The sequence below is a fragment of the Podarcis melisellensis genome (genome assembly GCF_964234715.1).
Source record: "Podarcis melisellensis genome assembly, chromosome: 14".
Classification (NCBI taxonomy): domain Eukaryota; kingdom Metazoa; phylum Chordata; class Lepidosauria; order Squamata; family Lacertidae; genus Podarcis; species Podarcis melisellensis.
The window spans coordinates 7,761,257-7,775,064 of record NC_138546.1 but is presented as its reverse complement, the minus strand read 5'-3'; the positions used below and the strand labels follow the sequence as shown (position 1 = coordinate 7,775,064).

The 13,808-nt window shown below is 45.3% G+C and overlaps 1 protein-coding gene across 2 annotated transcripts in view; it reads left to right on the top strand.

The window, feature by feature from the left end:
- Positions 1 to 13,808, top strand: part of GRIN2A (glutamate ionotropic receptor NMDA type subunit 2A) — a 221,617-nt gene that overhangs the window by 125,132 nt on the left and 82,677 nt on the right. For both annotated transcript variants that reach the window (XM_081889073.1, XM_081889072.1), the window contains exon 4: positions 10,756 to 11,348. In XM_081889073.1, coding sequence (XP_081745199.1) covers positions 10,756 to 11,348 — 593 coding nt within the window. The remainder of the gene's footprint in view (positions 1 to 10,755; positions 11,349 to 13,808) is intronic.

Genomic DNA, 13,808 nt, shown 5'->3' with positions numbered 1-13,808 from the left:
AATCCCCCATTGAATGAGAAATATTGCAGAGTCCCTTTGCAAACACCCTTCCCAATTTGGCAATGACCCCCAGAGGCTGAAAAGTCCTAATGCACTTTTCCCATCCCATTTCTTGCCTATTCAGTAATTATGTACACCATATTAATTCAAGGATGGGGAATTCTGGCCTTTTGTTCTTGCCTTCTAGACTCTCCTCAACTGCACCCCTCACTGAACATCCTCCTTGGTGGTTTCTGCCTGCTTAGAATATCTCTCTGGATTCTGATAAGGCCTTTTGCTTTTCTGAATGTGGGAATCTGAAAGGTCTGTTAGAGGAGGTAGAACCTAGGTAAAGGGACCCCTGACCATTAGGTCTAGTCATCGACGACTCTGGGGTTGCAGAGCTCATCTCACTTTATTGGCCGAGGGAGCTGGCGTACAGCATGACTAAGCCACTTCTGGCGAACCAGAGGAGCGCATGGAAACACCGTTTACCTTCCCGCTGGAGTGGTACCTATTTATCTACTTGCACTTCGTGCTTTCGAACTGCTAGGTTGGCAGGAGCAGGGACCAAGCAACGGGAGCTCACTCCATCACAGGGGATTCGAACTGTCAACCTTCTGATCGGCCAGCTCTAGGTTCTGTGGTTTAACCCACAGCGTCATCCGCATCCCAGGTAGAACCTAGCTGTCCAATAAATAATTACATTTCTTGCTCTGTCCACTTTTGCCTCTGCTCCTACCACTAGCATGCGACCCCTGGAAGGCATCCCTAAAGGGTCAAAATAGGTTCCCTACCCCTGCATTAAATGATATCTAAGAGGAGGTGTTGGCAGGGATGTATTGTAATATGGTTGCACCAATGCTGTCCTATCAGTGGCTGGTCAATGGCAATTTGAATTCATTTTATTTAACTAATTTATATACTGCTTTACTAGTCTTATACAGTGTACAAGAAATACAATATAGAAAAGGTCTGCGGGAATGTTCAGGGTGGCAGGAGAGAATATAACTGTTTATTAATATCCTTCCTAACTTGCACTATCAAGTTCCTTTATGTAGCAGAGTTATATTCACCTTTTACATGCACAGCAGATAGCTGGCTGCAGCCTCTGGTGAGCTTCTCACTATTGTCTCAGATTGAATTGTATGTTCATGATAAGTTCCCTTGAATCCCCCTTAAAAAGAATAGAAATGCCACAATCTTTGAATAAGAAGTTTACTCACATCAGTTCACAGTTGGATTCCTAAAGGCAGACTTAGTTACAAATATGTACATGTGGATCTACCGCCATATGGGGGAATAATCCCAGTGCTTCTGTTAGCTGAGAGCTAGCAGAGCAGTCCTAGCTAAAAAGCTGACTGAACGGAGAAGGAAGTCAAAAAGAAGAAGTGTGCTGCGTGACTCATCCTTTTGTTACCTGGACAGGTTAGGTCATGTCCACCCTTTATCACATGCAAAAGGAAGGATGCTCCAGCCAGGAGGAACAGGAAGTTTTGACTGGCTGGACCAAACATTCCCTCGCATGTCTTCTTTAGCATTGCAAAGAATGTTGTACTTGACTGCTTCTCAAGGTCAACATTGGTTAAAAAGATAAGACCAGAGTTCAATTAAAATGCTGCTGACAGAGGCAGATTTAGGGCAATGCAACCGGTTCCATTGCCCTGGGTGCCAAGCCTAGGGGCACCGCAACTATGACATAGTGAATGGAGCAGAGCAGAAGATGAGAGGCAGTGGGGGGCATGCACCAAATTTGGGGCTCACACAGGGCAGCACTGAAATTTGAAAGAGCAAAGTCTGCCCTGTTGCTGTAATTTTTAAAAAGTATTCAGTAGGCACTAGAAATTCAACAGGGTCAGGTCTCTTTCTCTCTCTCTCTTGCCATTTCATTTTTATTAATTTTACAATAATGCTTTCCATTTACAATTTGGCTTTTTAGGGCCATGACTTCCTTCAAACCTTCCTTATGATTTTCTATCTTTCATTTCAAATTTCTGCATTTTCACTACTTAACTATTGCTTTCAAATCAAAAACATCAAAGCATCATATTTTCTTATTCCTCTCTGCAGTGATTTTTATACCTTTGCTTACAAAGTTTCTTGCAACCCTACCATCTTGTTTGACTGACTACAATTGTCTTTCAAATAATTTTCAAATTTAGTCCAGTCCTTGATGAACTTCTGGTCCCGCTGTTCTCAGATTCTTCCCAACATTTTGGCCAGTTCCGCATACTCCAGGGGGTCTCTCTGATCTCAACTGCAATGGGAGCACATGAAATTTGCCCCACGTTATTCAATTCATAGCTCCTGGTGGATCCAAGCTGTGCATCTGAGAGGTGGGAGACCACAGACAGTGACTTCCTCTAAGATTTCAATGATTGGGCAGGGATCTGGGATCTGGCAGTCACTGAGGCATCCTGGACCGAAGTTGTTAAGGACCTTGTAAATTAATACAAGAACCTCAAACCTGGCTGGTGCCGTATGAACAGCCAATGAAAGCTTTTGAGCTCCAGAGCTACATGCTGGCAAGAGTGTGTTCCCTTCAACAGTGCAGCTGCAGTATTTTGCACCAGCTGGAGCCCACTTGTCTTCCTCTGCTTGTTGAGAAAGCTCCTTCAGGCTGCCTTGAATCTCCAGAAGAAGGCTCAGCTAAAGCATCTCAGGTGGCAGTATTAGGAAAGGCTTTTGTATCTTGGAGAGCTGCTTCAAGGCAAGGAACATGATACTGGGCTCCATAGACCTAGGAATGGGGAAGAAATTTGATCCTGTTTGCATTTAAAGGCAAAGCTACCTCATTCACACTTTCTGAAACAATACGAGAACAGAAGCATCGCCAACCTCCAAAATGCACTCATTTTTGAGTTTTGCAATGCAGTGCTCCAGCCAAGTAATGTATACAAAAATACATACAATTGGTGTAAATTGTGCATCAAATTGCATGATAAATGAATGAATGATAGAATCCATAGAGTTGGAAGGGACCCTGGTAGCACCTGATTTCTCACATCACCAGTAGATTGGACTAGATCAGCGGTGGGAACCTTTTCCAGGCTGAATATCACTTCCGGAGGCAGCAGGGCAGCGGTGGGTGGAGCCAGAGGTAAAAGTGGGTGGGAGCAGTCAAATACAACATTCCTTGGTTTCCTAGAGTGGTCATGCAGGGGATGTTTGGTCCACCCATTTGAAACTTCCTGTTCCTCCTGGGTTGGAGCATCTTTCCTTGCATGTGAGTAGTGGGTGGCGTGACCTTTCCAGACCTGGTAAAAGGCCAAGGCATGCTGCCTCTCTCTCCCTTTTCCATCTTCCTTTCGTCCTGCAAACTTCCCGGACTGCTAACTGCCATCACTAGGTCAACCCACATATGGGGCAAACCTGTTTGTATATGCTTGTAACTTTAAGCCTTAAGCCTGCTTTCAGGGATCACACTGTGCTCTGCCTGATCGTGAGTAAACTTTCTTTTTATCGCTTATGAAAAGGACTGTGGTGTCTTTATTCTTTTAGGAGGGATTCAAGGGGGTCTTACCAGGAAAATATTAGAACACATTTCAAGCCAGATTTAATTTCTTATTGTCTTAAGAAACTCACACAAGTTTGCAACTGGTTTTCTGCTGTGTAAAGGAGAATGCACTCTGCTAAGTAAAGGAACTTGCTAGCGCAAGTTAGGAAGGATATTAATAAACAATATATCCCCTCCTTCCACCCTGAACATTCCCACAGCATTTACCTCTAGGAGGTGACATTCCAGCCATTTCTACATGCACACTTCCATCCAAGGAAGCAAGAAGCAACATTTGAGGTTGAGGACCCATTCCAGTTAGGCGCAAACACTTAACAAGGATGTGGAGGAAGACTAGTAAGGAATGTGGCCTGTGGAGAGTGCCAAGGGCCAGGTGAAGAAGCCTGGAGGGCCACATCCATTCTTTAGAGCAGGGTTTCTCAAATTTGGGTCTCCAGCTGTCGTTGGACTGCAACTCCTGTCATGCCTAGCCAGCAGGACCTGTGTTCAGGGATGGTGGGAATTGTAGTTCCAAAACAGCTGGAGACACAAGTTTGGGAAACTCCGTCTTAGAGCTACCCCATCTCTGGACTAGATGATTTTCCAACTCTGAGATTCTGTAAGGATGAAAGCTATCTCTCTGGTATGTTGGGCCCAGCTGGTTTCGGGCTTAGCGTATTGAACTGGCTGATGAGAGAGAAGGAAAGAAAACTTTTGGGAAAAGTCCTAAGCATCTCGTCCCTCTTGGGATTGGTTAATTTTCTCGGCTCTCTCTGCAATTAGTCTGCCTAGCCTTTTTCTTCTCCCTAAAAAAAGAGACAAGCGCTGATTTGTTGTTTGGGGGAAATGATGCAGAAGGCAGTGAAATAATAATAAAAACAAAGCTCCGATGGGAATTCGAAGTGCAATGCCATCTGCCTTCATTACGAGCAGTCAGAGGGAATTACACGCTATCTCCCAGTGGTGGAGAAATCTGATAAACAGATAAATTTCATGGTAAAGTTGGACCCTCTGGCAGATGTTAGTTGGCCACTGCGAAGAAGGGAAAGGCAGAGATTTGAGCCGCCTAGAAATGGCTTGTTGAGTGAAGGAATATTGCATATTGGGGCTGTTATGTACTGAAGTTCTCACCCTGGGCCAGCAGGGGGATACTGTAGATAGTTATGCAAATGAAGGATCGAAAGTGAAGTTCAGTGATTGGATAGTTTGTATGCAAATGAAGGATCGAAAGTGATGTTCAGTGATTCGATAGTTTTAGAAAGTTGTTACAGTAACAAGATACTGGAGCTCTATATAAGCAGGCTGACTGAGCCCTTCAGCTCAGTTCAGTTCTGGCCTCAGAATAAAGAAGAGCTGTTTGAAGAATTGCTGTGTCATCTGATATGCTCGCCCACAGCTTAACAGGGGCCATGTTTTAAGAAGGGAGAAAATGCCTCAGGTTGACTCCCTCCAGCCTATCAAGACTTAAGATTCCTTTTCCCCACAACAGCCACCATTTTTCATCCGATTATCACCAGGGCAGCAACCTTTAATAAATTGATTAACCAGCTTTGGTTGATTAATTGTTGGAGGCTAATAAGAGCAAATTTGAACCAGTTGGGCTGCAAGCTTAAGGGCATGAGAAGTGATTTGGTCCCACTGTGCTATTGCCACAAGGAATTAGAAGAAAGAATGTAATAAACGTTGCCCAAGGGTGTTGAGTCTGATGGGGCGAGCTAGCTAGCCGCTAATCTGGATGGGGCTTCTGATGTGTGATGGACCGGTCCTGGGTCTGGCTCCTGATGAGTGGGAGCTGGTGTTTTTACCAGCCAATCAGGAAGGAGGAGGAGGAGGAGGAGAGAGAGAGGAATTTAAGTTAGATGCTATCTGTTAAAACCACATATTTAATCAGGGTGGGAGTCTCTGCTTGCATAATTACAGGGGGTGGACTGGATGGATCCTTCAACTCAGGATGCCTTCCAACTGCCCCCACCTTTTGACAGCCCCAGATTGCTCCAGGGGAGATCTGGGGCTGCCTTGACTCACCTTGGACAAATCCTGAATCAGCTTGAATTGATTGATGATCTGGGATTTGTCCAGACCGGGTGCACAGCCTGACTGGCCTAAGATCACCTGGTAAAGTTTTCAGATGGGTGGAGGGTTAGGACAGTGAAATTAGGGACGGAATTATTTTATTTCCAATAGCTGATGTTGTGAACCATCATAGTGTTTGTCTTGCAGATATTTCAGGTCAGCCTAGAAATGTCATAAACTTTACAAACTTGTGTTTCCTGGCCCCATTGTCTGCCACCTTTTTTTCTATACCATTCTCCTGTGTGTATCTGCCTTAGCCCTTAGGTGCTGGGCTATTAATGTTCCTACCACAATAAATCTGTTCCTCCTTCAGACTCCTTTTTGCTTTTTGCTGTGAGAGATTCTGGTCCTTGTCTTGGGCTGGCCCATTCTTTCTCTTCTACTTTGTTGTCGAGCATGAAATTTGGGATTTTGCAGTTTCCGTCCTGTGAACAATCAGAACATTTTCAGAGCAGAAAACCCCGAAGGTGTGTGCCAATTAAAGCTAATGCACACCTGCTCAACGAGAGGAGAAAAAACCTAATTTATTTTTGGGTGAGCTGCTCTTACATTATGTTCCTTTGAGATGTCTGCTTTCATGAACTTCACACGCTAAAGCCAGAACGATTTGAGGCCTTGCGGGAAAAAGTCCCAAAGAACTGCACAGCGCCTGTGCTGTTGTAAGCCTTGTAGTTAATGCAAATGATGGCAGTAGAGAATGCATTTACACACCCAGGACTTGGGCTAATATATATGTGTGGTTGGTGAGCAGCTATCCATGGCTTCCGCTTAAAAACATGCATAATCTCCACCAGGATTCCTGCTTCTTTCCTCCCCTTTGGTTGATGTTCTGCATCTTGTAATGCTTGTCTTTTGTCACTAGGTGCCGCTAGAGTTCTGCCCCAGGGGGCCGGCCCACTGTCACTCAGACCTTGTGGGGAGCAGACTATATTTTTTTTGGGGGGGGGAATGAACTAATTCCTATGCCCCACAAATAACCCAGAAATACATTTTAAATAAAAGGACACATTCTACTCATGTAAAAACAGGCCAGATTTAGAAGGTGATTGAGCAGGATCCGGCCCCCGGGCCTTAGTTTGCCTACCCATGCTTTAGCCACAACCGACATGTGGTTAAAACAGGATGAGGAGGACCACACTAGCTCTGCCCAACTGTTCCTGTCCCCCCACCACAAGTTGGAGGGCTGGATGTATGCAGTGTGGAACTTTCTCTACTGGAGTGGGCTCCCTGCACAACCTTTGTCTTCCACAAGGAGATAGGACTTGCAGGAAGCCTTATCTTCTCAATATGTAGAAGGGGGTGAAGCCGTGAATGGGAATGCAGCAGAGAAGATGGTATCAATGGATTCCTTCCTCTCCCTTTCATAAAATGAGGCTCAGACAGCTGGGCTTTGGGCTGAATGACCAGAATATGGCTGACTTTAGCCTTCTGGCAATGAGGTGGCAAGAATTTCAGTAGGGAGAACTGCCACCCACTTGGTTGTGTTCTGGTTTGATGTTGGAGCCATGAGGAAAGATGCAAAGCTGGAAGACCACAAAAAGCTCCAAGGGAGCTATAGAATCCCAAAAAAGGTTGGGAGCAGGCCTTCTGTACCTTTGTCTCTAGGCTCCACCCCTTGAGAGCCTAAGTCAACCCTCTGTCCTGAAGAAGAATGTTCCTCACATGTACCACAGCCTCCCTCCTGGTGCACTCCTGAACTGGTGATGTGCAGGATGAGGCATCTCCTTATTCAGGGGAAGGGGGTTTCATTTAGGTCTTGGTTCTGGCCCTACAGACCTAGGTGGCCTGGTAGACCCTATAGCTTTCTCTGGAGCTTCTTGTCCAACCACCTCAGGCCCACTGGTCTCCTTGTCTTCCACAGTCACCTCTGACCCATCTCCTTATCTGGTGCCCCTGCAGCCTCTGATTCAATGTCCAGATAAATGGGTTGTGACACCTGCTTCCCCACAAAAAAGGACCCAACATCCCCTCACCGGTTTATGTGAATCATCCTGTCAAACATTGCCCTTTTCCCAGCTGCCAAGCCTTTCACGATCTCGGATGAGTCACATAGGGGAGCCCACCCAATCAGAGATCTCACATATGTGGGAAGATGCCATGATGTCACACGGCCAATCAGACTGGGCTGCCTGATATCATCGCTGAGTGCAAGCCTGGGAAATTCTCAAAGGGAATGTTGTTTTTCATCTCTGCTAGGTATTTTATGCAGGGGCCAGGGGGGAAGAGAACTAGTTTTGACTCAAATGAAGAATGAGAGAGTTGGGTATGTTTAGCATGGATAATAATAATAATAATAATAATAATAATAATAATAATAATAATAATTTATTTATACCCTGCCCATCTGGCTGGGCTTCCCCAGCCACTCTGGGTGGCTTCCAACAAAGATTAAATGTCACACATTAAAAACTTCCCTGAACAGGGCTGCCTTCAGATGTCTTTTAAATGTGAGGTTTATCTCTTTGACATCTGATGGGAGGGAGTTCCACAGGGCGGGTGCCACTACCAAGAAGGCCCTATGCTTGGTTCCCTGTACCTTTCCTTCTCGCAGTGAGGGAACTGCCAGAAGGCCCTCGGCGCTGGACCTCAGTGTCCAGGCAGAACGATGGGGGTGGAGACGCTCCTTCAGGTATAAGAGGAGACTAAGAGGAGATATGCCTGGCGTGCTCTGGTCCATGGGGTCACGAAGAGTCGGAAACGACTAAACAACAACAACAAGAGGAGATATGATAGCCAACTTCAGATATCTTAAGGACTGTCACGTGGAAGATGGAGCAAGCCCGTTTTCTCCTGCTCCAGAGGGGAGGGCCTGAACCAATGGCTCCAGGTTACAAGAAAGCCAGAAACTGCCTCAGCCCCTAGGAGTTTGTGCCTATGCCCAACACTCCTATACAGATCCTGTTTTTGCTGATAAAGAGTTAATTCCAACTTGCTCTGTGCAATTTACTGCTGGCTCGCTTCTGTCACATCCTGTATCATTTTAATAGTGAGAGCCATGCTCATGAACAGAGATTCGTAAAGGAGCAAAACAGCTCAATCGGTGTGTAGTTTGACTCTGTTTTTTTAAAAAAAGATTTTTATTGAAGTTTCAAAGATTTATGTAAGAAACAAAACAGAACAAAAATACAAACAGACAAAAATAACAAGGAACAAGTATAATTTCAATCCCTTATTTTCTTATAACTTACTTCCCCGACTTCCTCATACCTCCCCTTTCTGTATACCAATTTCTAATTTGTTAATTCAGCAAATCCTTTCCCTTGTTTTTCAATTAATTTTTAACCTTTCTTTTCATTTTACTTATCCATTACCGCTGAAAACCATGTAATTTCTAAACCAGCATCATTCTAACAGTCATTAATTTTACAATGTTTCTTAAGATAATCCTTAAATTTCTTCCAATCTTCTTCCGCTGTCTCTCTCCCCTGGTCGGTGTGTAGTTTGACTCTGATTGGTTTGTGTGTCATCAGTGAAAGGGCTCCATCCACAATCCGCTCAATGACATCATTAGTTGTGATTCCTGCATTGCAGGGTGTGGGCCTAGATGAGCCAGTGTAGTGTAGTGGTTAAGAGCGGTAGACTCGTAATCTGGGGAACTGGGTTCGATTCCCCGCTCCTCCACATGCAGCTGCTGGGTGACCTTGAGTCAGTCATACTTCTTTGAAGTCTCTCAGCCCCACTCACCTCACAGAGTGTTTGTTGTGGGGAAGGAAGGGAGAATGTTAGCCACTTTGAGACTCCTGAAGGGGAGTGAAAGGCGGGATATCAAATCCAAACTCTTTTTCTTTTTCTTCTTTGGGTTCCCTTGTAGCTCTGTATTTCTCTGATTATGACACGGAAGCCACTTAAGGGTAATGGCTGGTTTCTGCGGAAGGTTCCAAATCTCTCAAGCCATCTTGCTTCCAAGAAAGCGAGAGCGAGAGCACGTAATGAGGCAATAGAACATCCCTGACCACTGGTCCTGTTAGCTAAGGGGTGATGGGAGTTGTAGTCCCAAAACATCTGGAGGGCTGAGTTTGCCTATGTCTGCTTTAGAACAAGGATCCACAATGTACACTGAAGGAAACCTTTATACCATGCAATATCCTTTTTCTCACTTCGAGTAGTCAGATTTCAATTTGAGAGCGAACACACAGGGCTAAACAGAGGGGCTGTGTTGTTCCGAGAAAGTTAATTGAGCTCAAAACTAAATTGGTCACCTGGCGTCCGATAAACGATGCAGTGTTCATTTTATGGTGAATATTGGGAGGGACGCAGTCTGCGTTTGGAGAGCTACTAATATAAACTTCTATTGTTGTGTGTGTTTGTGTGTATGTGAGAGTTACACTCCCAAATGTCTGCATCTTCATAGAACCACATAATTGTAGAGTTGAAAGACATCTCCAGAGTTATCTAGTCCAAGCCCCTGAAATGCGGAAATAACAGCTAATGTTAGGATATCACAGAACTTGGAAAAGAAAATCAACAACTAAAGTGATAAAAGCACAGAGAAACCATCCATGCAAGGAATGTCTGGGGCCTTTTTAGTGCAGGGGAGCAAGATTAAAAGGGGGTACAGTCAAACTTCCGTCCTTGAACAGCTCCGCTTTTGAATGTTTCAGCTCCTGAATGCGGAAAACCCGCAAGTAAATGCTCCGGTTTTTTAACGCTTTTCGGAACCCGAACATCTGACGCGGCTTCCGTTTTGAGTTCCCCTATTGATTTGAGGCTTCCGCTTTCAGTTTTTGGTTTCCTAACGTTTAGGAAGTCGAGCAGTCTTCCGGAATGGATTACGTTTGAAAACCTAGGTTCCACTGTACATGATATTCCGGCTAAACATTTAGAAGAACTTTCTGATGGTAAGAGCTGTTTGACAGTTGAATGGACTCCCTCAGAAGGTGGTGGACTCTTTCAATGGAGGCATTCAAACCCCTTGCAGGGGTTCTTTAGTTATGATCCCTTTATTGCAAGGCTTTGGACTAGATCAGCCTTTCTCAACCTGTGGGTCCCCAGATGTTGTTGAACTACAACTCCCATCACCCCTAGCTAGCAAGACCAGAGCTCAGGGATGATGGGAGTTGTAGTCCTACAACATCTGAGGACCCATAGGTTGAGAACAGCTGGACTAGATAAACCTTGGGGGTTCCTTCAACTCTACAGTTCTCTGATTCTAAACCTTACCTACAGATCAATCTAATCAACTTCTCCCTTCCTTCCCTCCTTTGTAGGATGTGATGTCCACATTTTTCCAGTTTGGGGCTTCCATCCAACAGGAAGCCATCATCATGCTAAAATTCATGCAATACTACGACTGGCATGTCTTCTCCTTGGTCACCAGCACTTTCCCCGGCTACCGAGACTTCATCAGCTTTATCAAGTACACTGTGGAGAACAGTTTTGTGGGCTGGGACATGCAGAACATCATCACCCTCGACACACCCATCGGTGACGCCAAGACGACGATTCAGCTGAAGAAGATCCACTCCTCTGTCATCTTGCTTTACTGCTCGAAGGACGAAGCTGTTTACATCCTGGAGGAGGCCCGTTCCTTAGGGCTGACTGGTTACGACTTCTTCTGGATCGTTCCCAGCTTGGTTAGCGGGAACATGGAAATTACTCCCAAAGAGTTCCCTGCGGGGCTGATTTCGGTGTCCTATGATGAGTGGGACTACCCTTTGGATGCCCGGGTACGCGATGGCCTTGGGGTTATTGCTACGGCTGCATCAGCCATGTTGGAAAAGTATTCGTTCATCCCCGAGACAAAGACGAGTTGCTACGGACAGCAGGAGAACGGCGAACGGCCATCTCACAGGCTGCACAAGTAAGGCTTCCTCTGCTCATTTGTTCTTTTAAAAATTGTGATATCTGCAGCTTTTGAGATCTGGGGGGAAATTACGGTAGCTGATCTGTGTAGATCAAGGGTGAGGAATTGGTGGCCCTTCAGATGTTGCTGGACAGCAGCTGCCACCATTGGATTGTTACGTGGGGCTGCCGAGAAGGCAGTGAGGGAACTGGCAGAAGACCCTCGGCGCTGGACCTCAGTGTCCAGGTTGAATGATGGGGGTGGAGACACTCCTTCAGGAATCCTGGGCTGAGGCCGTTTCAGGCTTTCGAGGTCAGCACCAACACTTTGAATTGTGCTTGGAAACACCTGCACTAGTTGCCATGTCACCTCAATTCAAGGTGCTCACACCAGTCTTTACAGGCCTAAAGGACTCAGGCCCCAAATACCCCAAAGACCACCTCCTTCCCTACAGATCTTCTTGGGTATTAAGACTAGCAAAAAGGGGAGGGAATGGATATATTGGTAGTTCCTCTGCCCTCAGAACCTTTGGGAGTAGCAGCCTGGGAGAGGGTCTTCTCTGTGGTGGCCCCTCATTTGCAGAACTCCCTCCCCACATTAGACAGCTTCCAGGGAATTGTAAAGACCCTCCTCTTTACCTTGGCTTGTGACACTCAAGGTGCATATTTTAAGGATCCACTTTATATCTATAATTGCTTGTTGCTTTAAACTTTTTTTAAGATTGTGTTTTAATTGCTGTAGCCCAGCTTGGAACCTTAGAGTGAAGGACGAGTAATAAATTGTATAGTAATAATAATAATAATTGACAGTGGAGACTGGGGCTGATGCGAGTTGGAGTCCAGCAACATCTGGAGAGCTTCAGATTCCCCACTCCTAGTGCAGATGATGATGGTGATGTTTCATGCACCTTACTTCCTGATGTGGCAGGAAGCTCTGCAGGCAGCATTTTGCAGTGTGCAAGGAGGTCAGGACCTCAGATCAGATACCCGAGCAGTGGAACTCAAGCTCTGCTACCCTTTATACCAACGAGGCAGCTTGAGGAACGAGTTACCAACCCACTGTTTGTATAGCGCCACAACTGGAGGTGGCCAAAGGGTGATACTGCAAGCCCTTATTTTAAATGCTTGCAAACCTTTCTCTTGGGGGACTGTGGGAATGCAGACTCTAACTTGGTCTGCCCTTCTCTTTGCATCATAGGAGACATACAGTGGTACCTCGGGTTAAGTAGTTAATTCATTCCAGAGGTCCGTCCTTAACCTGAAACTGTTCTTAAGCTGAAGCATCACTTTAGCTAATGGGGCTTCCTGCTGCCATTGCGCCGCCGGAGCACGGTTTCTGTTCTCATCCTGAAGCAAAGTTCTTAACCCGAGGTACTATTTTTGGGTTAGCAGAGTCTGTAACCTGAAGCGTCTGTAACCCAAGGTACCACTATAATTGAAATAAGTCTCTCACTTTATGAAATGTTGTTAGGGGGATTTAGAGGGTTTTGTGTACAATTATTTTTAATGGCCAACTGCTCTGATAGTCAAGGATCTGTCGCTGCAGATGAAGCACATAATGAGCACATTGAGAAAGGGAAACAGTGTATTCATGAAATGAGTAGCTGCTTGATGAGTCAAAGTTGCGTTCAGAACATCACAAAACTGCTAATTTAGGGCTGTTCCAAGTGACCTGTTTATTGAACATTCATTGTGATTTGTTTGCGGGGAGATTAGAGGATATTGGCTATTTACTGAGCATTCATTGTGATGTGTTTGGAGAGAGGTTAGATGACGTGTCAAAGCAAGTGACATCCCATGCTTTCCAGTGCATTTCCCCTTTACTTTCCTTACAGCAAAAAGTCCAGTCTTTGGGGAAGTAGATTTGTTGTGCAAGGCTCTAATTGTGCAACCTTGCCTGGGGTGTGATTGAATCCGACCCCCAACTAACAATTGCCTAGAAACGCCCTTAGTCTCAGGTCACACCACACCACATATGTAAAGCACATTTATACCACGTTAACAATCATGACTCCCCCCCCCCCCGAATCATGGGAACTGTAGTTCACTCTCCAAAAAGCTACCGTATTCTTCGCTCTATAACACGCACCTGACCATAACACGCACGTAGTTTTTAGAGGAGGAAAATCGTAGGCATGCCACCCATAGGCATTCCCTCCATAACACGCACAGACATTTCCCCTTACCTTTTAGGAGGAAAAAAGTGAGTGTTATGGTGCAAAAAAATACGGTATAATTCTCAGCACCTTTAATAAACTACATTTCACCAGGAAATCATGCACTTTAAATATATGATGTGGCTATCTAACCACTTAGTTCTTTCCTCCCCCTCACTTTCCCTGAACGGCACATATTTTTCACAAAGTTTCATTTCTTTTCAAATAAGGAGCCTTGCTTTCCTGCTCCTACAGAGAGTCAGATATCGATCGTGCCCTTTTTCAGACTCTGCTATTATTTGCGTTGCTGAAAGGGAATGAGA